Source organism: Lacerta agilis, chromosome 17, assembly GCF_009819535.1.
Source record: "Lacerta agilis isolate rLacAgi1 chromosome 17, rLacAgi1.pri, whole genome shotgun sequence".
Lineage (NCBI taxonomy): Eukaryota > Metazoa > Chordata > Lepidosauria > Squamata > Lacertidae > Lacerta > Lacerta agilis.
This window is the reverse complement of record NC_046328.1, coordinates 37,099,986-37,127,295: the sequence shown is the minus strand read 5'-3', so window position 1 is coordinate 37,127,295 and position 27,310 is coordinate 37,099,986. Positions and strand designations below refer to the sequence as shown.

Genomic DNA, 27,310 nt, shown 5'->3' with positions numbered 1-27,310 from the left:
TCCTGCCAACCTAGCAGTTCGAAAGTATGTCAAAGTGCAAGTAGATAAATAGGTACCGCTCGGGCGGGAAGGTAAACGGCGTTTCCATGCGCTGCTCTGGTTCACCAGAAGCGGCTTAGTCATGCTAGCCACATGAGCCGGAAGCTGTACGCCGGCTCCCTCGGCCAATAATGCGAGATGAGCGCCGCAACCCCACAGTCGTCCATGACTGGACCTAACAGTTAGGGATTCCTTTGCGTTTTTTGAAGGCCCCCAAATTGACTAAAGAGAGAGAAACGAGGGCTTCAAATAAACAGGCACAGTTAGAGATCATGCCATCCCAACATGTGCTTTCATTAATGCCCGTGTGAGTTTAGGAACTGGACCAACCGGAATCCATATCTTCTGCGACTGTCTCCTCCTGAGCTCTGAGATCTCCGAAGGGCGTGTGATCACCTGGCTACAGATGGATGGGGTGGGTGGGCCAGGAAAGTGCTCCACTTTCTTGGGAGTCAGCTTTTCCCTTAATGAGTTCCTTTACAAGACCACGCCTTCCTCGCCCGCCGTTTTGGCATCCTCTTAGGTGTGTGCGCGCACATATATTTAGAGGATCCCTCTGGGTATAAGCAGATCTTGAGCAGCTTCTTACTACCGCCAGACGCACAAACCCAGGCTGCGAGAAAATGTATCAGACAAAAGGAGGGGTTGTCCCGCAACAAGAGGAGCCCAACAAAGGAGGTAAGAAATGACCCTTTCTGTCTTTGGCTGGCTGGAGCAAAAATTAGCATTGTCTTTTCTTTTTATTATTATTATTTATATATACAGTATATGATTTTTATTAAATTTTCTGTTTTACAATTTAAAATACTCATTTTAACATCCTTAAAATATAAATGACTTCCCTCCTTCCCTTTCCATTGTTCATTTTGCATATCACAAATCCCTGCATATTTTACAAAAACTAAACCCTTCAGTATTCCATTATTGAATCCATCGAAGCTTGTTTACACTGCTGAATTTATCTTAATGCTGATGTTTTCAGGTGTACACAATTTCCCCCCATATATTTAATAAACGTTTTCCAACCTTCTCTAAACGTATGCTCTTTTGTTCTCTTATTCTATATATGTTAAGTCTGTAAGCTGCGCATATTCCATCAGTTTATGTTGCCGTTCTTATTTAGTTGGGACATCTCTTGTTTTCCATTTTGGGGCTAACAAAATACGGGCCCCAGTAGTAGCATACATAAACAAGCTTTTTTGATACCTGGGAATTTCAGTCTGAATTATCCCCAACAGAAAGGACTCTTTTTTTTTCGGGGGGGGGGGAGTACTTCTAAACATTTTTTTCAATTCATTATGGATCATTTCCCAATACTCTTTTACCCTTTTACAATTCTACCACATGTGAAATAACGCTCCCTCCACCTCTTTGCATCTCCAGCACTTATCTGATTCAGTCTTGTACGTCTTAGCAAGCCTACTTGGAGTTAGCATTCTCTTTTAGTTCATTCATTCATTCATTCATTCAGGGTCTCTCCAGACTGGTGAGGCTTTTCAGTAGTGCATTGGTGCTGGATTGATACCAGACCGTCCACCACTTCCGTTAGTTCTTTTTCTGCGATGCTTCCCCAACGTTACTGCACGATCGCCCTCGGGAGTGGGCACTTTTGCAAAACGAAAGCAGGACGAAAAATAAAGGGGAATGTTGAAGGTAGGATTTAGGTAGGATGTTACGGGAAATGCTCTGATTGGAAATGAAGCCATATGCCCTCCCTGAAGCTTTTGAAAGCAGGATTGTGTATAAGGGCCCTGACACCATCATGAGCACAAATCATCATGAATGCACAATGAAAAGCATAATAATAATAATAATAATAATAATAATAATAATAATAATAATAATTTATTTAATTATACCCCGCCCATCTGGCTGAGTTTCCCCAGCTACTCTGGGTGGCTCCCAATCGAGTGTTAAAAACAATACAGCATTAAATGAGAGCCAGTGTGGTGTAGTGGTTAAGAGCGGTAGACTCGTAATCTGGGGAACCGGGTTCGTGTCTCCACTCCTCCACATGCAGCTGCTGGGTGACCTTGGGCTAGTCACACTTCTCTGAAGTCTCTCAGCCCCACAGAGTGTTTGTTGTGGGGGAGGAAGGGAAAGGAGAATGTTAGCCGCTTGGAGACTCCTTCGGGTAGTGATAAAGCGGGATATCAAATCCAAACTCTTCTTCTAAATATTAAAAACTTCCCTAAACAGGGCTGACTTCAGATGTTGTATAAACGTTAGATAGTTGTTTATTTCCTTGACATCTGGTGGGAGGGCGTTCCACAGGGCGGGCGCCACTACTGAGAAGGCCATCTGCCTGGTTCCCTGCAACCTCACTTCTCGCAATGAGGGAACCACCAGAAGGCCCTCGGAGCTGGACCTCAGTGTCCGGGCTGAACGATGGGGGTGGAGACACTCCTTCAGGTATACAGGACCGAGGCCACATGACAAGGAGTGCTGAGGGGCACCAGAGGAGGAAGGCTCAGAGCCCAGAGATTGGTGGTGGGACCCTGAGGAGACGTCAGAGGGAGAAGATTGGGAGGAGGGTCTGGATGCTGAAGGGACGACAGGGTTTCGTCAGAAGCCACAGCTGAATAATATCTTACAGGTGGCCATCCAACTTCTGCTTGAAAACCAACCTCCAATGAAGGAGAGTCCAGAACCTCTTGAGGCGGTTCATTCCACGGTTGAACAGCTCTTACTGTCAGAAAGTTCTTCCTGATGTTTAGTTGGGATCTCCTTTCTTATAACTTGAAGCCATTGGTTCGAGTCCTACCTTCCAGAGCAGGAGAAAAGAATCTTGCTCCATCTTCCATGTGACAGCCCTTCGGATATTTGAAGATGGCTCTCATATCTCCTCTTTTCCAGCTTCCTCAACCATTCCTAATAAGGCTTGGCTTGCACACCCTTGATCGTGTCTTGGTCACCCTCCTCTGCACACATTCCAGCTTGTCAATATGCTTCTTAAACTGTGGCGCCCAGAACCGGACACAATATTCCAGGTGTGGTCTGACCAGTTTTGTGGTCTGCACCCATGCAAATGATACTGAGTTGGAAGAGAATAAACAACAGTGATTGACACGGACAGGGGAGTTTCCATTCAAGGGTGCACAGTCATCTACCAGGAGCTAATTGCTGGTGGAATCTAGCTAGATTAAATGGCCTAAATTACTCATGTGGATTAGTTTCTATTGGTCTACTCTGAGCAGGACTAACATTGGCTAGAACCCTGTGGATGGGCAACATGAAGGCCTTTCCTGTTCTCCCTTCTTACTGTATTTTACTTTATCTTTAAATCAGACCTGGACTAGATATAGGGTTGCCATATTCCCAAAAGTGAAAATCCGGAGAAAGTTGTTGAGCTTTATTTGTCAAAAAAAAATATCTAAGTATTGGGCCATTTCTTTATTTTTTAAATTATTTTATAATAAAAAATTAACCCCCCCAGTACACATCTGGGTTTCCCCAGACATTTTGCGGCCAAATCCCCAGATGTGTCTGGGAAAACCTGGATGTATGACAGCCCTGCTAGATAGCCCATCAAATAGGTCACCTTTAAATATAGGGTTCTCTTCTATAAAGCCTGTCACACACCCTCAAAATTAGTTTGGAGTGCATTAATTAATGGGCAGTACATGGAGATATCGATCATGATTTGTGGTATCATGAAGCAAACACTTTATGTGTGCATTACAGTGACAAACTAAACATTCTCTATTATTATTATTATTATTATTATTATTATTATTATTATTTTACAAAAGCTTTATTATAGGGTTGTAGCCAGAGTTAGATCTGCTCAGGGTAAATCTGTTGAAGTGAATGGAACTGATTGACTTGGATCCATCAATTTCAATGCGTCTATTCTGGATAAATCGCATAACTTAGCTGGATGCATCCCATAATTTCTATCTAAACAACATCATGCAACTTCATACTATCTCCAAATTCTGAGGCTTGTGTCTAACGTTAGTCCAAGTGCACCCATTAAGAATAAATGGGCCTGACAAACTAGGGCTATTCATTTGAATGGGTCACCCACAGTATAATGTACTTGGATCCAACCCATAATATTCCTTGACAGTCTCGGAATACTGTCCATTGTTAATCATTTCCTCCTGCCTCTTTTATGATAATCCATTTTTTTTACATGTTTAGGGAAGCTTTCAATGTTTAACAGACTATTGTATTTTAATATTTTGTTGGAGGAGGCAGCCCAGAGTGGCTGGGGAAACCCGGCCAGATGGGCGGGGTATAAATATATTATTATTATTATTACTATTACTATTACTATTATTATTATTATTATTATCATCATCATCATCATCATCATCTCCATTGTGTCCAAAATCCACCACTAAGCTAACAATTTTAAATGTTTACAATGGTATTTAAGGTTATAAATTTCTCCCATTCCTTATTGAAATTTTGGTCTGCCTGATTTCTGACACTTCCGGTCATCTAAGCCATTTCTGCATAATCCTTCAACTTGATCTGCATGAGCACATGTCCCCAAACTAAGGCCCGGGGGCCGGATGCGGCCCAATCGCCTTCTAAATCCAGCCTGCGGACGGCCCGGGAATCAGCGTATTTTTACATGAGTAGAATGTGTCCTTTTATTTAAAATGCATCTCTGGGTTATTTGTGGGGCATAGGAATTTGTTCATTTTTTCCCCCCCAAAATATAGTCCGGCCCCCCACAAGGTCTGAGGGACAGTGGACCGGCCCCCCTGCTGAAAAACTTTGCTGACCCCTGTGCATGAGACACTGGGCATCAAGTCTCCCTCTAGTGGTCCGTCCCCTATTAATGCCCCCCAGCCTTGACTCGTCCGTCCTTTATTGTGCTCCCCCCCCCTCTGCCTTTGCCACCCGCCTCTCTTCAAAAGACCAGAAGGGCTGTCGCACAGAGGTTGTGGGAATGGCTATACGGGTGTACAGCTCGACTCTTTCTCAACTCAAACTGCAAGCAGGTGCAAAGACTGGATACTGAGGAGGAGGAGGAAGAAGAAGAAGCCAAAAGGCTCTCAAGATTAGGACTAGCGGGCTCAGGGTGGAAGATTTCGGTTGAATATCGAGGGGCAGAGGGTGTATTCTTGGCGGCGGCATACATTTGAAATGTTATGATGCCATGTGGCGTCCCTCCAAGTATCCTGGGAGTTGTAGTTTCTTAAGGGTGCTGTGGACAGTTGTTGGGAGACGCACACACCCTATTCTCCTCCTACAACTACAGTTCTCAGAGCACCCTGTGAAGAGGGACTGATGGTTAAATCTCTCCGGGAATTGTAGCTGTGGGAGGGGAATGGGGGGGGGGATAGGGTTGCCAGGTGTCCACTATTTGAGTGGACAGTCCACTTTTTTGACATTATGTTCACTATTTCCCCCCACAAAATAGTGGACTTTCTTTATTCAAAAGCTTTATGATGAAATGTTATTTTAATACGTGTTAAAATGTTTGTAAGAAAATATATAATTTAATTTAATTTAAACCCCCCCCCCCCGCTTTTCCACTATTTTTGGGAAGCAGACCTGGCAACCCTAGGCATGGCTGGATTTAGGTTTGCTGGGGCCCCAAGCTACTGAAGGTAATGGGGCCCTTTATATGTCCAGCTGTCCTTAGTCAATATCAAATTGTAGCTGTTTTTTGTGTTGAATATATGCTATATGGTAATTTATGGACCTAAAACCAGTGATATATGAGGGAGCAGGCTAGCAGGCGGGGCCCATTACTTACCCCAGGAATCAGCAAACTTTTTCAGCAGGTGGCCGGTCCACTGTCCCTCAGACCTTGTGGGGGGGGTCGGACTATATTTTGGGGGAGGAAATGAACGAATTCCTATGGCCCACAAATAACCCAGAGATGCATTTTAAATAAAAGGACACATTCTACTCATGTAAAAACACGCTGATTCCTGGACCGTCCGCGGGCCGCATTTAGAAGGCGATTGGGCCGCATCTGCTCCCCAGGCTTTACTTTGGTGACCCCTGACTTACACCATAGGAGCCTACACAACACAAAACACTGTTGCTGTATGTAGGTTTTATTTTATTTGTTTTTTATCTTCTATTTTAGAAATGTACATCCAATGTTTTTTCCTTTAAATTTTGGGGGGGCACCCAAGAGAGTGAGGCCCTAAGCTATGGCTTGTTTAGCTTATACGTAAATCTGGCACTGGGGGGGGGGGTGTCCTCCTAAAACGCTCAGCGGCACTACAGTTCCCATGATCCTTTGCAGGGAGGAGCCACGACTGTTTACAGTATATTCTAGTGCTTTGAATTAAGTGGATGTGGCCGCCATAAGACAATGGACCAGGGCGGGCCTGTCACGGCGCAGCAGAAATTAATTGGCCTAAGGCAAGCCACATCCACAACGCACTTTTAAAAGAGCCACGATACCGCTTTAAACAGTCACGGCTCCTTCTGAAGAATTATGGGAGCTGTAGTTTGTCATGGGTGCTGGGAGTTGATAGGAGGAAACCCCTGTTCCCCCTCTCAGGGTTACAGTTCTCAGAGTGGTTTACCATCCAAACCCTTTCCCCTAAGGAACTCTGGGAATTGTAGCTCTGTGAGGGGAATAGGGGGTCTTCTTCTAACAAATCTTGGCACGCTTGACAAACTACAACTCCCAGAATACTTTTGGGGAAGCTGTGAGTGTTTAAAGCAGTGTCTCAGTGCTTTAAATGTGTGGCGTGAACATGGCCTTAGCCGTGTTCATTAACTTCATTGGGACTACTCTGAGTGGGACTAGAATTGAACACAGCCCTATGCAGTGCTTTTTTTCTTTTTAAAAAAAAGTTTAGGGGTACTCTCATTTTCCTACTCATATTGAAATACAGTGGTACCTCTGGTTGCGAACAGGATCTGTTCCGGAGCCCCGTTCGCAACCTGAAAGCTTTTTAAAAATGTGAATAAGTTTGACATCTTTCTCTGTTTTTTAATGCTCTTTTTAATGTATGTGCTTTTTATTGCTGCAAGTTAATAACAACAACAATAACAACAATATTTTTAAAATGTGGATATACTGACTCTTTCCCTCTCCCTCTTCCAAAACCTACAGAGCAGTGTGGATGTCATGGCCCAGGTTATGCAACACCTCTGGATGCTATGAGAGGTAAGTCTCAAATGGATTCCACCACCAGCCAGAAAAAAATTGAGACCTTATTTCAAGCCACACGACAATCAGGTTTAGCAGTGCTCCCAATCAAGATTGCTCAGGAGGAAGATTAAGGGATTAGGCACAAGTACAGAGGAGGTGTGAGGGATGCGGGTGGAGCTGTGGTCTAAACTACTGAGCTTCTTGGGCTTGCTGATCAGAAGGTCAGCGGTTCAAACGGGGTGAGCTCCCATTGTTCAATCCCTGCTCCTGCCAACCTAGCAATTCGAAAGCACGTCAAAGTGCAAGTAGATAAATAGGTACCGCTCTGGCAGGAAGGTAAATGGTGTTTCCGTGCGCTGCTCTGGTTTCACCAGAAGCGGCTTAGTCATGCTGGCCACATGACCCAGAAAAACTGTCTGTGGACAAACACAGTATACACTTCCGTGTTTGCCGCGTTCATAACCCGAAAGTTACGTATCCAGAGCAGTTCATAACTAGAGGGTCCACTGTATATGAAAACCGTAGGGCAGTCAGGAGGGCATCTCCAGATGATCACAGTGATCTGGCTGGTGTATAAGGAATAAAAAAATCTCTTCAGGTAACGTGGTTCATTTAGGGTTTTATGCACAAACTAACTGAACTTCTTGTTCAGTCATTCAGTCGTGTCCGACTCTTCGTGACCCCATGGACCAGAGCACGCCAGGCACGCCTATTTTTCACTGCCTCCCGCAGTTTGGCCAAACTCATGCTAGTCACTTCGAGGTCACTGTCCAACCATCTTGTACTCTGCCGTCCCCTTCTCCTTGTACCCTCCATCTTTCCCAACATCAGGGTCTTTCCCAGGGAGTCTTCTCTTCTCATGAGGTGGCCAAAGTACTGGAGCCGCAACTTCAGGATCTGTCCTTCCAGTGAGCACTCAGGGCTGATTTCTTTAAGGATGGATAGGTTTGATCTTCTTGCAGCCCATGGGACTCTCAAGAGTCTCCTCCAGCACCCTAATTCAAAAGCATCAATTCTTCGGCAATCAGTCTTCTTTATGGTCCAGCTCTCACTTCCATACATTACTACTGGGAAAACCATAGCTTTAACTATACGGACCTTTGTCGGCAAGGTGAACTTAGCTTGGTAATATACCAGTAGCCACTGCAAAGCTTTCAGTTTTGGAGTAATACACCCATTGTGTGCTAGCACGCCTGGCACTTTTATAAAGATATGAGTGCCGGCACCTTGTTTTTTTCACACACAAAAAGTACTGAATGCAGAACCAGCTAAAAGTCAAGACATTCTGCACTTGCTGCAGTTTCCAACTCAACGTCAAGGGTGGCCCCACGTGGAGCGCATTGCAGTAGTCCAACCTAGAAGTTACCTAGGCTTCCACCATTATGGCCAGGTTATATGAATGCCGCTTCATTGTCTGCATTCAAATACCCTTTCTGAAATGTATAAGAAACTGCACCCAGAGCGGTGTAGCGGTTAGAGCACTGGATTGACATCAAAGAGGCCTGGATTAAATTCCCCACTAAACACACATTAAGCCAGGCATCAACTGGCTTGATAAAGCGGTAGCAGGGACATTTACGCTGCCCTAAGGGTGAAATAAGAATTAATAACCACACTCAAAGTCTTTCGAGTCTACTATATTAACCTTCCCTGCCTGTTAACAGCGCAGCATATTACACTCAGCACAATAAAGGAAAGTTGTCCAAGCTGGCAGATAACAAATTACTTTCAATTCATCAAAGCTTTCTCCTTTGAAGGTGTGAAAGTAATAAACGAAGACATTCTACTCTGCCAGCTTATTAAAATTTCCCTGGGCATCTGAATTCAGAAAATGCAGAGTCATATGGGAATTGCGAATCAGAGGATGCTTCTAGGTGGCCTGTTGACTGAGCATTCATCTTAGGCTGTGGTGCGCACAATTCTTTTAAAGCTCCTCCAAAGCCCCTTCTCTCTCCCCCCCCCCCAAGGAATTCTGGGCACTGTAGTTCATTGCTGGGAATTATAACTCTTGTGTGAGGTAAACTGCAGTGCCCAGAATCCTTTGAGGGAAAGAATGTGTTTTGAATGTGCGTCAAGCTTTGGTTTCCTCCTTGCAGGGAGATCCTAGACGACGGTGGCTATTTAAAGAGGCTTCACTCTGATTTCACTTCCACAATTTCCAGGCACTTCTTTGTCACATAAAGTCTAATATTTCGTGGAGCGGTTTTGACGCAAGACCTTCCAACCATCTTTTAATTTGTGCCACTTGCATTTGAGTTGGAGCCCAGTGACATCTGGAGGCCCACAAGTTCCACTTCCCTTCCCTAAAGCAACTAGGCAGCTCTTTTAATCTTCCACTGAAATATTAAGAACATAAGGAGAGTCCGCTGGATCTGGCCAGTGGCCCATCCAGTCCAGCATCCTGTTCTCACATTGGCACACCAGATCCCTCAAGCAGGATTTTCAGTTTTAGGCTTTGGTGTATTGGATCATGACACACAGAGGATTGGACAAATTTGTGGAGGATGAGGCCACCCATGGCTATTAGCCAGGATGGCGATGTCATACTCGCCAAGTGTCCTGGGGGAAACGGGACATCCCATTTTCTCACACGAGATCGCGGCGGCCAACTTGGGTGCCACGATCTTGTCCTAGGAAAAGCACTTTTTTCGGGGCGATATCACAACGCAGGTCACGTGACTCGCCTGAGAGGGGACCCCCGGAAGACGCCCACCCGGGTTTTTGATCTGAAAAAGTTGGGCGGTATGTGATGTTCTCCCTCCACTGTTGGAGGCAGGGTGCCTTTGAATGCCGGCCCCTGGGAATCGCAGGTGGGGAGAGGGATTCTCCTGCGCTCAGTCTCACTAAGTAGCCTTAGAGAAATCACATTCGGTATGTAATATTGGGACAGATTGTTGCACATCTTGCAGGGATCGTTGAGACAAGGTGATATCGAAAGACTGTTAGGTTGGCATTAGAGACGGGTAACTTTTGCAAAAAGTTCACTAAGCTTGGCCTGAGTGGCTCGGAGCTCATCCCTCTCCTCACCCAAGACAGATCCCAAAATATGGACTTTCCCCCCTGTAGGTCCACGAGAGAAGCTGATCTACGTGCCCTGCATCTTAACTGGGACTGGAACACGGCAGCCTGATTACCTTGCCACGGTGGATGTGGATCCGGAATCTCCCTGCTACTGCCAGGTATCGCATTAGATCCTCCTTCTCTCGCCTGGTGCCCCTTCTGGCTGCTTCGGACTACAACTCCCATCAGCCCCAGCTAGCGCAGGTGGGGCTGATGGGAACTGTAGTCGGAAGCAGCTGGAGAAGGTGTCAGGCTTGGGAAAGCTGGCTTTAGGAATCTTTATCCCACAGTCAAAAGCCTGTCTTTGGGGACTGCAGCCTCACGAAAGATTCACCTCCAAGAATGGTTGATAAAGATAGTTCCAGTTACAGGTGGGTAGCCGTGTTGGTCTGCCATAGTTGAAACAAAATAGAAAATTCTTTCCAGTAGCACCTTAGAGACCAACTGAGTTTGTTCATGGTATGAGCTTTCGTGTACTGGAAAGAATTTTCTATTTTGTTTTGATAAAGATAGGAAAGACATTGTTTAGCAGCCAAACTATCTCTGGCCAGGGAAGAGAGCCTTTCTTCAGCGAGGCAGCACTCGAATTCAGAACCGCACTGCCCAAAGTGGGTCGGCAAAGGCATTGCGACTCAATTCCGTTCCATGTAAACGTGGGTTCTGACTGCTTTGTGTATTGCCAGCAGCGGTTAATTACGCTTTCTGCCACCGGCTGATTTATAGCCTGGGAATCTTAGCAAGGTGAACACTGGCGCCTGGCGTTCCTGGGCAGCTGCCAGGGGCCTTGGCACTTGGATGGGATCGACTGCTAATGTGAGCCCTGAGCGTGCGCGCACACACACACACACACCCCGCTTCCATTAAGTGTAGCCACCATTTGAATTTCCTACTGTTTCCCCTGCCTGGCCTTGCTCTGTGTGTCTGTGAGAAACAAAATAGAAAATTCAAACTCAGTTGGTCTCTAAGGTGCTACTGGAAAGAATTTTCTATTTTGTTTCGACTATGGCAGACCAACACGGCTACCCACCTGTATCTGTGAGAAATGTTACTGTGATAGAACCAGAGACTCAGAGTTGCATTCCAACCCCCTGCAATGCATGAATATGCTGGCGGCATTATCACTCTAACCAACTAAGCTTTTAGTTGCATTTATACCCTGCCTTTTCTTCCAAGGAGGTGGCGAACATGGTTCTCTCCCTCCTCAGTTAATCCCCACAAGAACCCCCGTGAGATTACGTTAGGCTGAGAGGGACAGTGGCTGCCCCAAGCTCACCCCAAGTGAGCTTTGTGGCCAAGTGGGGATTTCAACCCTGCTCTCTCCCAGAGGTCCTAGTCTGGCACTATAGCCACTGCACCACGCTGCCTGTGTGGCAGAGATGGTGGCTGAACCCAGGCACCCAAGGCTGCTCTGAGGGGTGCTGCTTTGCCGCCCCCCTCCAATGGCAGAGGGCTTCTGCCCCAGGGCGATTCACCAGACTCCCATTGGACCTGAGTTTGGGCTATTTCCTTGTTCCATCTGCCACATGGCAGGGTTTTCTTTCCTTTCGTTGTGGAGATGCAGTGCTAGACGCTTTTAAACAGCAGCGACAGGCAGCCTTGATTAGAATCGTCTGGAAAGACAACCCCCGGGGGAAAGATGGAAGAGAGATCAAACCTAAGGGGTGGGGGGAGAGACTTCAGAAGGCGTCGTGGAATGGCTCTGAGCACCAATGGGAACCTCAAAGATGGTCGGAGTTTCTAGGGGAGCATCTCTGCCTTAAAAGTCCTCTTACGGGTTCATTATTTGACACTCCTCATTCCCCGAAAACAAAGCCCTCTGCAGAAACCGGCTGCCGAAAAGCTGAAAGGCGGAATCAGCAAAAGGCAGATCTTCTTTGCACGGCGGAGATTCTGTCCTGAATTTTCCAGCATTGGATGAGTTGAATGCCCATGAAATTCTAGGGTTATGAGAGAAGGAAGGAGAGGGGGGGGGGGAATTCTCCATCCACTTTTCTCCATTCCATGCTTAATTTTATATGCTTCTATATCGTGTCCCTTCTGTCCTGTGGGACATCTTGTGGGAAGGAGTTCCGGAGTTTAACTATGCACTGTCTGGAAAGGAACTTTATATTGCCTCTTCCGATCCCAACCTGATCTAGCACGGCTCTCCTTACCTCCTTGGCTCATTCGTTTTTTGATGAGCCATTCCGAAATCTGGCTAGCTCAGTTGGTTAGAGCAAAATGCTGATAATGGCAAGGTTGCAGGTCCAATCCCCGCATGGGACGGCTGCATATTCCTGCATTGCACGGCCCATTTGTATGTGCCCTGTGTTATTTCCACCCCCTCTCCCAGTTAAGAATATTGGGAAGGCGTCCGCCTAAGATACTTTTTTTGCTAACGAATGGAAAGGCGAAGACGAAGCAACTTAATAAGACCTGAGAACAATTAACATGCGTCAGATTAATAGAACAGTTTCTTCCAGATTGGGCAGAGCTGTGCACCTGCAGTTCATTTGCATGAACTGCACCCCAGGGGCGAAATCGACCTTTTTTTTCATATCGCTGGAATCACCACTTTAAGTGCTAAGTGATAACTTGTTCAGGTTCCTCAAATAAACACACCCTTAAATGAAAGCACATGACTCGTCTGGGAAATGCCACCAGCTCCGGAGCAACTCATTTAGGCCCATTAATTCCATCGTATACAACCCCATAGTCGCTAATGCGCATCTTAGCATTATTCATTGTATAAGCACCACTTGTATATTTCCCCTTTCAGTATTCATTGCCTAGTTGTGGCTCTCCTAAAAGAAAAAGAAAGACGTTTCCATTTTTTAAAAATAAAAAGAATAGAGTTACCCATGTCAAAATACGCCCCTTCATCAGCAGAGTCCGGGGCCAGCCCGATTGTTAGGCAAAGTGAGCCACCTACTTCAGGCGGCAGCGAGGGCACGGCCATGCAATGAGCAAGGATGGAAGAAAAAATGAATTCGATTCAAATTTCAAGGGGCAGGGGCGTAGCAAGGGGGGGTGGGGGTGGGCCGCCCCGGGTTCCATAATGGAGGGGATGACAAATTATCAAGGAACAATTTTTTTGAATTTTTTTTTAAATGCCTGCTCCGAATGTCTTATCTTACTATACTAGGGATTATATAGCTATATATGAAATTTCATGCATATCGGTTAATATCTTGACCCTCCTCCACCAAAATAGCTGTTCACTCAGCTGTTTTCCTGTGTCATGAAGGCTGAAATTTCATTTCAGAGAACACTTACTGTTCCCAACCCTAACCCTGTGGAAAGCCATCTAATTAGACTTTAATTTTGAGAATGTTTTTAGGAGGTAATTTAATGATTGTTTGATTTTATACCAATGTTATGTATCTGATGTTAGCCACCCTGAGCCCGACTTCAGCCAGGGAGGGTGGGATATAAATAAAAGCTTTTAAAAAAAATTATTACTTATTATTCCTTTGTAAGAAAATATGAAATAACGTAAAACCATTTTCGCGGGGGGGGGATCAATGGGGGGGGGTGTTGACAAGAAATTTTCCGCACCGGGTACCACCTGACCTTCCCATGCTTCTGTGGGGGGGGGGGGTTGACAAAATTTTTTTGCCCCCGGGTACCAATTTAGGGGAATCTATTCAGTTTGCACTTTGGGAAATGAGACGCACATGGAAGCGCTTTGGGCAGGGGGTGGACATCTCCCCCCCCCACCTCGCCCAGAATCTTACCTTCCTCTCCCGTCTTCCCAACAGGTGATCCATCGCCTTCCCATGCTGTATATCGACGATGAGCTGCATCACACGGGGTGGAACGCCTGCAGCAGCTGTTTCGGGGACACCAGCAAGAAACGTAACCGCCTGGTCCTCCCCAGCCTGGGGTCTTCCCGCATTTACATTGTGGATACGGGGACGGACCTGCGAGCCCCCAGGATGTTTAAAGTACGTCTTCCCTCAAAGGAGCGGAACTGAGATAGGCGTGGGGAGGGTGGGGGGGGGGAGGGTGGGGGGTGTAGCTGAAGGGTCCTGAAGACATCGTTCATTCATTTCATAGAATTTAGTTCCTTTTGATTGTAAGAAGAATAAAAAAAACCCACCTCCCAAGCGGTTTCCTAAAAAGAAAAGAAAAAAAAACCACCAATGAAAAACAGTTAAAAACAAATGTTTAAAACAGTGGTTCTCAAACTTTTCCCTCTAGGCCACACTTTCAGAAATTCGCTGGCAGCACAACAATTTTTTTTACTGATAAGAAATACATTGGAAAACGAAAAGAAACAACTCCTGGCCATACTTGATTTATAACATAGAACAAAACTGCTGTGTGTGTAATATGATCGTGGAACTTCGGCAAAGTATAAAACAGCACAGCAGCCACCTAAGAACATTTGAATCATTCCCAAAATGTAACACTGATTGCCCTCGAATATTCCTGCCACATCTACCATCCTCCCCTGCCACACCAGCGTGGCACGCCCTTTGAGAACCACAGATTTAAAACATTTTCTTTTTTTAAAAATTACAATCAGTGCTAAGCTAAAAACCAGATGAAGACACATGTCAACACCCTGCGTGTCTGGGGGGAAATGTTCTTAGCAGACGCCGAAAAGAGGGCAGCGAAAGCCCCTCTCTGACACCCGTAGGAAGGGAGTTCTGAAGTGTGGGTGCTGCCACATTAATAGCATCCGTGATGTGGGTTGAAATGTTCCAAGGGTGGCAGTGGCAGGTTTAGAACACAGGGGTGGAAGCCAGATGCGGCCCTCCAGACCTCTCTGTCTGGCCCTCAGGACTCTCTCCAGGCAACGCCCCCTCCTAAGCCACGCCCCTTCTTAGGCCACACCTCTTACTCGCCCTCCTTTGCATCCTCCTTGAGTTTTTGCCTGGCTGGGATGGATCCCTGGACTCTGATGAGGCGGCAAATCATAGAAATGTTGGAAGGGACCCTGAGGGTCATCTAGCCTGACCCCCTGCAATGCAGAAATATTTCGCCTCAACGTGGGACTCAAACCCATGACCCTGAAATTAAAAGTCTCGCTGACTGAGCCCCTTGCTTGCCTGGATGAAGAATGGCAAAGTATCAGACTCTTTCCGGGCAACCCTCCCGTGGGCAGCGTGCCAGCAGTGGGCGGGGTCAGAGGCAAAAGTGGGAGGAGCAACAGATGCAAATTATACCTATGTAAAGTAGGTTGATTTCTGCACACGCCCCTCTCTGTCCTCCATTCAGGCCTGGTCAGGGTTCAAGCACACATTGCAGTCAGGTGAAAGCATTCAAGAAGGATGTGGCGCAGGGTCAGTAGGGGTTTTGGCCTAGGGAGACTTCCGAGAGCCAAATTATGGGAATGTTCAGGGAGACAGGAGAAGATATATTGTTTGTTAATATCCTTCCTAACTTGCGCTAGCAAGTTCTATAACTTAGCAGAGTTTTACATTCCCCTTTTAAAACACACTGCAGGTAGCTGGTTGCAGGCTTGTTTAAGCCTCTCAATATCATACAATTCAGTATTGAATTGTATGTTCCTGGTAAGTCCCCTTTATATCCCTCTTAAAAGAATAAACACGCCACAATCTTGTGTAAAGTATATATAAAAGAGATTTACTCACATCATCAGTTCACAGTTGGAACCCTGAAGGCAGACTTAGTTACAAATATGTACATATGGATCTACCCCATATGGGGGGTTAATCCCAGTGACTGCAAACTGGCAGTCACTGCAGTTCACACGATAAAAGGAAGATGGAGAAGAAGGGAGGGAGGCTGCGTGCCTTGTGCTTTTGTTACCTGCACAGGTAAGGCCACGCCCACCTCTAGTCACATGCAAAAGGAAGGATGCTCCAGCCCAGCAAGTTTTTGACTGGCTGGAACAAACATCCCCTTTGCATGTCCACTCTAGGAAAACAAGGAATGTTGTACTTTACTGCTACTTATGTATCACATCCCACACAATTGGAGTGGCTGGAGGGCCGCATTATCCTCCCAAGTTTCCCACCCCTGAACGATCCAGTTATTACGCCCCACGTCAAAGAGGCTAACCGATGAATAAAATGGAAACGAGCACAAAGCTTTTAATGAGACCAGACGAGGGGAACAAGAAGCCACCCTTGTGATTTGGTTGCTGATGAGGAGAAGAGTAGAAATTAGGGAAGGTGTATAGGTAATATTTTGCTGACCCAGAAAAACACCTTTGGCTCACTCCATTATTGGCTGGGGGGGGGGGTTTGTTGCGTTGCAGAAGCCGAGGTTAGGCTTCGGAGGAGGTGGAGGTGGAGGAGAACGATACATAATTCATACAAAAGCAATTACGCCTGGAAACTGTAATTAGAGCAGATGATATTGAGCCACGGTCAGCAGAGGCGGGTCCCCTCCCATCAAAAGTGTTGGCTTTGGCGGGGGTTGTTTAAAATGTTTTCAGAGGATGCAGTCAAGATTGTGAGATCAGAAATAGATGGGGCATTAAAAGTAAACCTGCCCAGGAAGGGGTAAATTGATACGGTTTTCCTGGTGATCTAGACCAGGAAAACAGAGAACAGACAGAAAGCTGACGAACGTGTCAAAAAGAAACAGATTTGAGTCCCCCATCTCTTAACTATGCCTTAAAATTCAAATGAATGTATTTGAAACAAGACTTTATATTGCAGTTTATATATATGCATGTATGTATGTATGTAAATGGGAAGTAAATTGAGTACAAAGTCTGTAACTAAATTCTAATCAGAAATTCATGTACTTAAATTATTGTCTTGTAATTTCAATAGGTCTACTCTGAATAGGTCAAGCATGCAACCTCAAGAATTGAAATATGTAACAGAAACTCACCATTTATCTAAAGCAAGTGATTCCTTTAAGAATCCTGGGAACTGTTGATTACCCCTCACGATGCTATAATTCCCAGCATCTATAACAAACTACAGTCCCCAGGGTTCCTTGGGGGAAGTCATGTGATGTAAATGTGTGGCGTCCACACAGCTAAAGTAGCGAAAGATGAAAGATCTAGAAGAGAAGCGAGACAGGTTTTATAAGGAGCAAAGAACCATCAACAGGAGAATAAATTTCTCTGAGAAAAAACATATCTATATAGAACATGGAGCAGTTAAGAACTGGTGAGTTCAGCAAAACTCACACGATCCAATGGAGAAGATCATTTTAATCACATCACAGCCCTCGTTGGTGACAGTCTTTGGAGTTTGATCTGTGGGTGCTGAATCCTAGATTTTAAGAAAAAAGTGCTTTTGTGTAAAGAACAGAAAGAATAATCACATCAGAAGCTTCTGGTTACGAAACTGTTGTTATCCCAGGGTGCTCTTTTGCTAATGGGGCCTCCTGCTGTGCGCACGCCTCTGGCACGCGATTTCCGTTCGCATCCTGGGGCAAAGTTCGCAACCAGGAGCGGCTACTTCTGGGTTAGCGGAGCCCGTAACCTGAAGCGTTCGTAACCAGAGGTACCACTCTATTTCTCTCCGTAACTCTCCTCGCAGGTTATTGAGCCCAGGGAAGTCATTGAGAAGTGCAACTTGACTTTCCCACACACATCCCACTGCCTGGGTAGCGGAGAGGTGATGATCAGCGCTTTGGCCGACACATTTGGCAACGGGAAAGGTATGGCTAGCTGTGTTTGTCACTTAGGACATAAAGGGTGTGGGAGGCAGAGACCCATGATGCAAAATATATATGCAATTGGCATATGGTACTACAGTCGTACCTTGGCTTAATCCATTCTGGAAGTCTGTTCAACTCCCAAAACCGTTCGAAAACCAAGACGCAGCTTCCGATTGGCTGCAGGAGCTTCTTGCATTCAAGCAGAAGCTGCGTCGGACTTTCGGCTTCCAAAAAACGTTCGCAGACTGGAACACTCCCTTCCGGGTTTGCGGCGTTCAGGAGCCAAAACGTCCGAGTATCAAGGTGTTCGAGAACCAAGGCACGACTGTGTATGTTTATAGATGCCTCTGGGCAAATATTTAGATGGCGAGTGGCTGTGGCCTCGCCAGCCCTGCATTCTGCACCCAGGGACCCTGTAAGAATAGTTACAGAAGAACTACCAGTATTAAGAAACATGAGGATAGCCGTGCCGCTGGATCAGGCCAAAGCAGGGCTCATCCAGTCTAGCATTCTCTTCTCACAGTGGCCAGGGCTGGATTAACCATTCGGCGAAATAAGGACATGCTTAGGGCATTGAGGGGAGGGGTGAACCACACAAATTTTCCATTTCCAGATTTACTACGGACCATATTGTGAACCAGGTTCCACAAAAAAAGCCTTCCACAATAAAAGAAAAAATTACATACACACACACACACACATATATATTTTATTTTATGGTTTATTATGGTTTATATTTTGAATTAGAGATATATATGGAGGCACCAAAATCTTTAAGTGTTTGGGGCTCTAATGGTTTTAATCCAGCCCTCCTAGAGTCCTCCCAGAGATACCCTAGTGGAAAACCTACAAGCAGGAGCTGAGCGCAAGAACGCACTCTCCACCTGCGATTCCCAGCACTGGACCTTTGGCTTAACACAGCAGGGCTTTCCTGATGTCAACTCCCATCTCCCCCAGCCACCGTTGCCAATGATCAGGAAGGACGATGGGAGTTGAAATCTAGCCATACCTGGAGGGCCACAGGCTCCCCATTGTGGGATTCTTACAGTGCATCCTGGATTATTTAAAGTAAAAGCCTAAAACTAGCCTATCTAAGCTCCCCTTTTCAGCTGCAAAGGGATACACTCTGCTGAACAGCAGACATGAGGGAGGAAGGATAATAACAGCTAGACTGGAGGAGGCTGGGGGCGGCCACCGAGACCACATAACACCGGTCCCGAAAGACCTACATTGGCTCCCAGTACGTTTCCAAGCACAATTGAAAGTGTTGGTGCTGACCTTGAAAGCCCTAAACGGCCTCAAAGGCCCAGTATACCTGAAGGAGTGTCTCCACCCCCATCGTCCAGCCTGGACACAGGTCCAGCTCCGAGGGCCTTCTGGCAGTTCCCTCCCTGCGAGAAGTGAGGTTACAGGGAACCAGGCAGAGGGCCTTCTTGGTGGTGGCGCCCTCCCATCAGATGTCAAGGAAATAAGCAACTATCTGACTTTTAGAAGACATCTGAAGGCAGCCCTGTTTAGGGAAGATTTCAATGTTTTATTGTGTTTTTAATATTCTGTTGGGAGCTGCCCAGAGTGGCCAGATGAGCAGGGTATAAATATTATTATTATTATTATTATTATTATTATTATTATTATTATTATTATTATTATTATTATTATTATTATTATTAATATCTAATAAATATATTGTCTCCTGGCATCTACTCACATCCTTGCACCCTACCCCAGGCTTCACACACAGACAAATGTGTTCCTCCCCATGCCTGTTTGAATTAATTTGCACCCCTGCTCCCCAAAATGACCTCAACCCAAATCGTAAGTTCACGCTTATTTCCGTAAATACGTTGCTTCTCCGAGAACAGTTGTTGTTGTTGTGACTCCAGGCGGATTCATCCTTATTGACGCGGAGACCTGGGAAGTGAAAGGGACCTGGGAGCGGCCGGGGGACGAGCCCCCACAAGGCTACGACTTCTGGTACCAGCCGAGGCACAACGTCATGATCAGCACTGAGTGGGGAGTGCCCAAGTACTTTGTGAACGGTTTGAACCCGGAGGATCTGAAGAAAGGTACATCCTTCGTTCGAGGGGCCCCTGCCGTTGAGGCGGTCGATTTCAAGGCCGCCTTCAGGTCCCAGTGGTTCGTGGATTCAGAAAGCACGGAAGGGGACTTTCTCCCAGCCCTAGTGGCAGCTAGACTGGTGATGGGAACCACCGACCCTTGACACTTGTGGACTGGTTGAACGCAGAGGAATGGTGGGGGGGAACCAGCTGGGGAACCCCCAGAGGAAGATGGCTCAGAGCCCAGGGGGGTGGGACAACATTGGGTGGTCAGGGAGAAGACAGGAAAGAGCAAGTGTCAGAAGCTGAAGAGGCAACAGGATTTAGTGAGCGGGGAGAGTTTGTGGCAGAGGGAAGTCCAGAATCAGAATCAGGAGAGGAGGGGGGCCAAGAGGCAGAGATGAGAATCAGACCGGTGAAGTGTCATGGGTGTGTCCCCCCTTGTTGCAACAAGTCCCCCTCCTCCCTGGTCTCCCAGAACCAGAAGAGGCATGGAAAGAGCAGAGGAGAAGTTAGCTTCGCACAGGCACCGTCTCTGATTGCTTGGAAAATGAGTTAGGCCTGAGATTCCTTCGCAGATTGTGTTTTTGCTACTAGAGAGTTAATTCCAACTTGCACAGTGTGATTTACTGCTGGCTCGTTCCTGACAAAAGCCCTGAGTAGCCTGTTTCCTTGGGCGTTGCAGGATCGTGACCAGGGTCCCTCTGTGGTTGATGTTGTCCTTGTTTTGCTCCTCTGCAGAGCGCTACGGGCGTCGCCTGAACGTCTGGGACTGGACGACTCACTGCCTCATCCAGCAGATTGACGTTGGGGAGGATTCCGCCCCGCTGGAGATCCGGTTCCTACATAACCCCGACGCCGCGCACGGAATGGTGGGCTGCACATTGCAGAGTTCCATCCATCATTTCTTCAAGACAGAGGTTAGAATGAATGGGGGCAGGGGAGCCCACAGGAGTTTTGGGGCCCAGTAAGCATTTGGTGGATTGGGCCCTCCGACTCACTTGGGAATGAGGACGCAGATTTGCATAAAATCTGGGCATTCCATTTGGGGAAGGGATTCTGCACCCTCCACCCGCACTTCTCGTGTAGCAGTCCTTGGAGAAATTAACCTCTAGGGAGTACCTGATCTCAGACGAACCCACCATGGGAAGGATGCTTCCTGGTTGCTAGGAAAAAAGGAAGGACAAACTACAGAGATTTCAAGGGCCAGAAAATGAGACAGGAGCAATAAAATACTGGTATCACTATTTTCTTATCACCATTGATGCCTGAACAACCCACTTGTCAGTCACAGCTCCAACCTCACTCATTGGCTAAAAAACACTGAAAGACAGCTCATCTCACAGAAACTGCTTCAATGGGTACCAGGACATTTTGATCCGTAACTAACTTACTAGGAGGGCTGCAGACTGACCTTGAAAAACAAAAACAAACTCAGGGTCTGAAGACCTTGCTTGCCACAGTGGATCCAGCTCATCAGTATTCCTGGTACCTCCCTCTTGGCAGCCCTGAATTTCAGGAAGAGCGAGTGAGAGAGAAATTAAGTGGATCCCAATTTTATGGATCTGTTGCAGGGGGAACGGGTTACAGATTAAAAAATAAAATAAATTCCTTCCAGTAGCACCTTAGAGACCAACTAAGTTTGTTCTTGGTGTGAGCTTTCGTGTGCATGCACACTTCTTCAGATACACGAAAGCTCATACCAAGAACAAACTTAGTTGGTCTCTCAGGTGCTACTGGAAGGAATTTATTTTATTTTGTTTTGTTTTGACTATGGCAGACCAACACGGCTACCTACCTGTAACTGGGTTACAGATTAGCATGCTAAGTTCCAGGTTCAATTCCTGGCATCCCTGGATACCAGATCTCAAGAAGCACCTGCCAACCCAGGCTGACAGCATGGAGCTAGATGGGCCAGTGGTCTGGCCCAGTGTAAGGCAGCTCTTCCCACGAGTCCTTCTATTTCAAATGTCCAGGGTGTGTGTAACGTTCCTTTGTTGACAAGCTGGAACGTGGAGGGCAACCAAGATGATCAAGGGTCTGGAAACCGAGCCTTATGGGGGGGGGTGCTTGTAGGAGCTGGGTATGTTTAGCCTGGAAAAGAGGAGACTGAGAGGAGATATGATTACCATTTTCAGATATTTTCAGATATCTTCAGATATCTCAAGGGCTGTCACATGGAGGAGGAAACAAGCTTATTTTCTGCTGGTCTGGAGGGTAGGACCCGAACCAGTGGATTAAAGTTGCAAGAAAGGAACATGAGAGCTGTTCAACAGTGGAACAGTCTCCCTCGGGGTGTTGTGGACTCTCCTTCCTTGGAGGTTTTTAAGCAGAGGTTGGATGGCCATCTGTCAGGGGGTTGGACTAGATGACCCTTGGGTCCCTTCCAACTCTACGATTCTATGATTCGATCCCTTGCACAAGAGGGATAAAAGTGGAACTGCCCATGATTCAACAGCTTTGGAGGAAGCCCCAAGGTTTGTAGGAGTACAGACCTTCCTTCATAGGTGAATCCCAGGAAGGGAACCCCAAAACATAGCCCACAGAGAGCTGTGTGTGCAGATTGGTCAAGGAATGCTGACTGGTGGTTGAGCGGGGGAAATTGAAAGCCAGGGGTTGGGGAGGGATGGTGTGTCTGGGCTCTTCAGGAGAGATCCCTCCACGCTGCAGCATCTTGGCGCAGCGGATCCCCCTTCTCAACATGCTTTTCTGCTGCAGGATGGGGACTGGGCGGCCGAGAAGGTGATCCAGATTCCAAACAAGAAGGTGTCAGGGTGGTACTTTCCTGAAATGCCAGGTGAGTAAAGAACGAGAAATGGGCGGCCGGTGGCTTGCTTTCCACGTTCCTTTCAACTGAATCCAGCAGTCACTGTTCCCAGAATAAAACCTAGCGTCGGATTTGGTTGATAGGGCAGCTAGCGCCACTTTCTGGAAGACAGAGAACCGGCCGCTGTCGTTCCGTGCTTTCTGAACCCCTAGATTAGACTACTGCGATGTGCTCCACGCAGGGCAGCCCTTGAAGGCGGCCTGGAATTGCAGTTCTGGGTTGGGAGCTTCCTGACAACTCTCGGCACCCTCAACAAGCTGTACTTCCCAGAATCCTTTGGGGGCTAGAGGAAGCCATTACTGCTTAAAGTGGCGTCAAAGTGCTTTCAGCGAATGGCGTGGTCTTTGAGCCCGTGTGGCAGAAAATAACCTGGTGAGCCTAAGGAATAAAAGAAAGCCGAATGCTGACCTGCCCCCTCTCCTCCTTCAGGTTTCGTCACCGACATCCTCATTTCGATGGACGACCGGTTCCTCTACTTGAGCAACTGGCTGCATGGCGACCTCCGCCAGTACGACATCACCAACCCGTTCCGCCCTAAACTGGTTGGCCAGGTAAAAGAGCCAGTCTTTGTGGGTTCCCAGAAGCTTCTGGCTGACCACAGTTGGAAACAGGATACTGGGCTCAATGACCACAGAGTTCTTATCACATCCACACTCTTGGTTCAGTTACACCTCAGGGTTAATAATAATAATAATAATAATAATAATTTATTACTCATACCCTGCTCATCTGGCTGGGCCTCCACAGCCCTTCTGGGTGGCTCCCAACAGAATATTAAAAACATGATAAAACATCAGTCATGGAAAAACTTCCCTAAACAGGGCTGCCTTCAGATGTCTTCTAAACGTCAGGTGGTGGTTTATTTCTTTAACATCTGATGGGAGGGAGTTCCACAGGGCGGGGGCCACCACCGAGAAGGGCCACATTCAACATACACCTGTCAATCCCTGGACTTCACAGTGGCGAATGGGGATTTAAAATTACCTCGCAGGCAACAAAACATGGTTAAAATGGAGGAAGAAGGCTCTGTTTTAGCAGGGGGTTGAGTGTTCCTTGAACTCCCAACTGATGCTCTAACAACAACAACAACAACAACAATTATTATTATTATTATTATTAATATACCGCCCTATACCTGGAGGTCTCAGGGCAGTTCACATAAAAAAAATCACAGTATATAAAATAAAAATTAAAGCAATAAGCCAATAATATCCCTCCCCCCCAAAAAGAGCCATATTTTAAAAGGGTATGGGATGTTGATCAGGTCAACAACATTCCTTTTAAAGGAATGTTGTTGCCTGGTGCCTAAAGGTGTATAATGAAGGCGCCAGGCGAACTCCTCTGCTTCACCCAAGGAATCCTGGGTACTGTAGTTTGCAACCCCCCCCCCGGTGCTAGAACTCCCAGCACCCTCCACAAACTACAGTTCCCACAATTCTTTGCAGGGGAAGCCGCATGTTTTAAAAGCGTACGGCATGGATATGACCTTGTCAAGCCAAAATCTCACAGGCAGCTCCTTGGAAGATGCTGTTCCTCATGAGCTCAGCTCAGCTGACCCTCTCTCTGTCTCTCTCTCTCTCTGTCTGGGGTTTCGGGGGACTTGTTTTGCGCTCCCAGGTGTTTGTTGGCGGGAACATTTACAAAGGCGGCGTGGTGACCGTCCTGGAAGACGATGAGCTGGACTGCCAGCCGGACCCGTTTATGATCCAGGTGAGTAAACTTGGAGCCGCAAGGGTGGCGAGGGAAGAGGAGGAATCCAAACTGAACCTTCCTCACCCCGCATTTTCTCTGCCTTTAGGGGAAGAGGGTCTATGGCGGACCTCAAATGATTCAACTCAGCTTGGATGGCAAGAGGCTGTATACAACTACCTCTTTGTACACACCTTGGGACAAGCAGTTTTACCCTCAGATGGTCAGGTGAGAAAATCAAGTGGCTAACTGGCTGATTCCGCCCCTTCTCCCCCAGCTCTGTACTGAAATCTGGTATGTGTGTATCGTAAGTTCAGGGGGTTGGTCTAGATGGCCCTCGGGGGTCCCATCCAACGCTACAATTCTATGATTCTTTAAGTGTCACAATCTCCCTGCCAGGGAGATGCTGGGTGGGGAACCTGGCACCTTCTGCAGGCTCAGCTATGCCCCTTCCCTTAAATATACTAGCAAGATTCCAGTCCTCGGGATACTTTTTCTTTTTTAAAAGATTTTATTAAAACAATCTAAATAAGAACAAAGAGAGAAAGAGAAAACACCAAAGGAAAACAGAAAAAGAGAAGGAAAAAGAGGAAAGAAAAACGAAAAGGGCTTCTGGTTTTCCGTCTGTCAGTTACATAAAAGAAATGATTCAAAATATTCACTCTAGAATGACACCCAACTGATCTACTTTCTGTTCTGTTTTCCCAGATTGATTAATTCATTTTCCCTTTTACGCAAAAAGTCCAAAGGGGAGTCTCTCTGATCATTATCATTAATAAATGCCAGCAATGGTTTTCCTCTAATCAAACCGATCAGCTTTGTCTCCCGTAACTTCAACGAGCCTTCCTCCATATTAGACAACAACAGGTCTTTCCATCTTGGTCCACACAAGTGTCTCTCCACTGTGATCCTATATTAAAATAGTATCCCATAGTTCTTTGCTTATTGTGTATAATACGGTCCCCGTGGTTCTGATGAACGGTCTGATTTATGCAGGCACACAGGGATGTGCCCTGCACTGAGTCCGCCCCCAGGTGGATCTGGTTCTGTCTGCACTGACCGGCAGCACCCCTCCTGCTTCCAGGCACAGAGTTTTTCCCACTGTACCTTGAGATGCTGGGGAATGGACCCTGTGGCCTTCTGCATGCCAAGCGAATGATCTGGCGCTGAGCTCCCTTTGCCTTCTTCCTTTTGCAGGGAAGGGTCAGTCATGCTGCAGATCGACGTGGACACCGAGAACGGCGGCCTCAGCGTGAACCCGGACTTCCTGGTGGATTTCGGGAAGGAGCCCTTCGGTCCCGCTCGCGCTCACGAGATGCGCTACCCCGGGGGAGATTGCACCTCGGACATCTGGATCTAGGGCGGATCTGGGTGGTCTGGGCAGGCACCTCTCTCCCCTCCTTCCTCCTGCTAAGCTAACTTTACGGGAGCGCGCCCGAGCGTCTCTTCATCACAGGTTTTCACCCTTTAAAAATGTCTGTATGCACATGCTGATTCATTGAATTGCATCCTCTCTCTCTCTCCTGAGTCAGTTTTCTTCCCTGCCTGCTCCCAAAGTATAATAATTATTATGTTTTTTTTATATTTCGTACAATAAACCAATCTAAAGCTGGGGGGCGGGGAATGCATAGGGTGGTTTTGGCACTCAACTCATTGCATGACAAGACTGTTGAAAACAGAACTGCAGAAAATGAATAAACTTCTTTTTTTTAATCTCACATGCTTGATACACGGCCCCTTCATTAACGGGTAGCAGGTGGTCTGACTGTCTGATTTATTTACATAACTGAAGAAGGGAAACTAGGAGTTATCAAACGGACCACATTTAACCTTCCCTTGCACCTCACGTCTATACTGTGCTAAATGCGCAGAGAGCATTCATCATTATTATATTTATTTATATTCCACTCCCCCCCCCCCCCCAGACCAGGAGGACTCAAGGCGGCTTACAGAAATCAAAGCAACACAGTTAAAATACCGAAAGCTAAAATATATATAAAAGACTGGCTGGCCTGGCCACGCGTTGCTGTGGGTTTTTATTTTTTATTTTTTGCTTTTTAAAATTCTCCTGGCCCCAAGAGTATTCTGGAAGCTCCTGTTTTCATTCTTCCCTGTCCCTTTAGAGCAGGGGTCAGCAACCTTTTTCAGCCGTGGGCACAACTTTCCTGCCCTGTGGTCAAGTACCATTTCCTATGCAGAAGTTCCCAGGTTCGATCCCTGGCATCTCCAGATATATTGCTGCGATGCTCCCTGCCTGAAACCCGGGAGACCTGCCCTCCCCGTGCCTCCAAAAACACCCTCCAGACCCAGAAGAATGGGCAAGACCCAGTTTCCTCAAGCTCATTCATTCCTGGGGCTGCAGCGTCACCTGGTGGCCAAACAGCCACATAGCAATTTAAACAGCATCCTTCCTGGAATAAAACGTCCACCCAGATCCCTTGCAGGTATAGGGATCCAGTATAGTATAGGGCCCAGCCCTCTGGCACCCTAGATTGTCTACCTCCATTATTGTTGGAACCAAGGGGAGACTGTCCTTAAACCACTTTTAGTTCTTGACGGAAGCAAAGAGCTCTGCGTAATAAATTTTTGACCCAGCCTGCATTTAAAGGCAAACCCCGTGCAATTTGTACTTTCTGAAGCAATCTGCAAACAGCCACACTGCAGAACGTGCCCTTTTCTTAATTTTGCAATGCAGCCAAGTAATGGGTGCAAAGATGCAATGCTTTTTTTTCTTAAAAAAAATGTTTAGGGGTACTCTTCTTTGGACTCGAGAAAAACCACCATTTTATCGTTCAAATTGGGAAAAATAAATGCAGTAAATGGACCAGAGTACAAAGATTCACATAATGTTTAGGGGTAGGTGTACCCCTGCGTCCCTCTTGGGGGGGGAAAGCACAGCAATAATGGATATGCAAAGGTTGAATAAGGCAAAGGATGTGTGTTTCAGCAAAATGAACAAGCAATAATCATTAAGCCACTTCG

At 46.7% G+C, this 27,310-nt stretch overlaps 1 protein-coding gene across 2 annotated transcripts; it reads left to right on the top strand.

Moving 5' to 3' along the window:
* Positions 1-647: 647 nt before the first annotated feature.
* On the top strand, positions 648-25,795 carry LOC117039195 (methanethiol oxidase-like). 2 transcript variants are annotated; one of them, XM_033136265.1, is made up of 12 exons: positions 648-717; positions 7,082-7,135; positions 10,187-10,299; positions 13,921-14,106; positions 17,635-17,755; positions 19,639-19,821; positions 20,554-20,732; positions 22,531-22,609; positions 23,069-23,190; positions 24,257-24,349; positions 24,438-24,556; positions 25,526-25,795. In XM_033136265.1, exons 1-12 carry the CDS (start codon positions 663-665, stop codon positions 25,686-25,688), a joined length of 1,467 nt encoding a protein of 488 aa, XP_032992156.1. In that variant the 5' UTR covers positions 648-662; the 3' UTR covers positions 25,689-25,795. The 2 variants fall into 2 exon arrangements, with proteins under 2 accessions (XP_032992156.1, XP_032992157.1); XM_033136266.1 differs by lacking the exon at positions 648-717 and adding an exon at positions 4,911-4,997 and having other exon boundaries at positions 25,526-25,688.
* The last annotated feature ends 1,515 nt before the right edge of the window (positions 25,796-27,310 follow it).

Excerpts from the sequence above, each read along its gene's own strand:
- LOC117039195 (XM_033136265.1), top strand. The coding sequence starts at position 663 with ATGTATCAGACAAAAGGAGGGGTTGTCCCGCAACAAGAGGAGCCCAAC. Across the intron at positions 718-7,081 it reads AGAGGAGCCCAACAAAGGAG|AGCAGTGTGGATGTCATGGC; the intron begins GTAAGAAATGAC and ends CAAAACCTACAG. Across the intron at positions 19,822-20,553 it reads CCCGGAGGATCTGAAGAAAG|AGCGCTACGGGCGTCGCCTG; the intron begins GTACATCCTTCG and ends GCTCCTCTGCAG.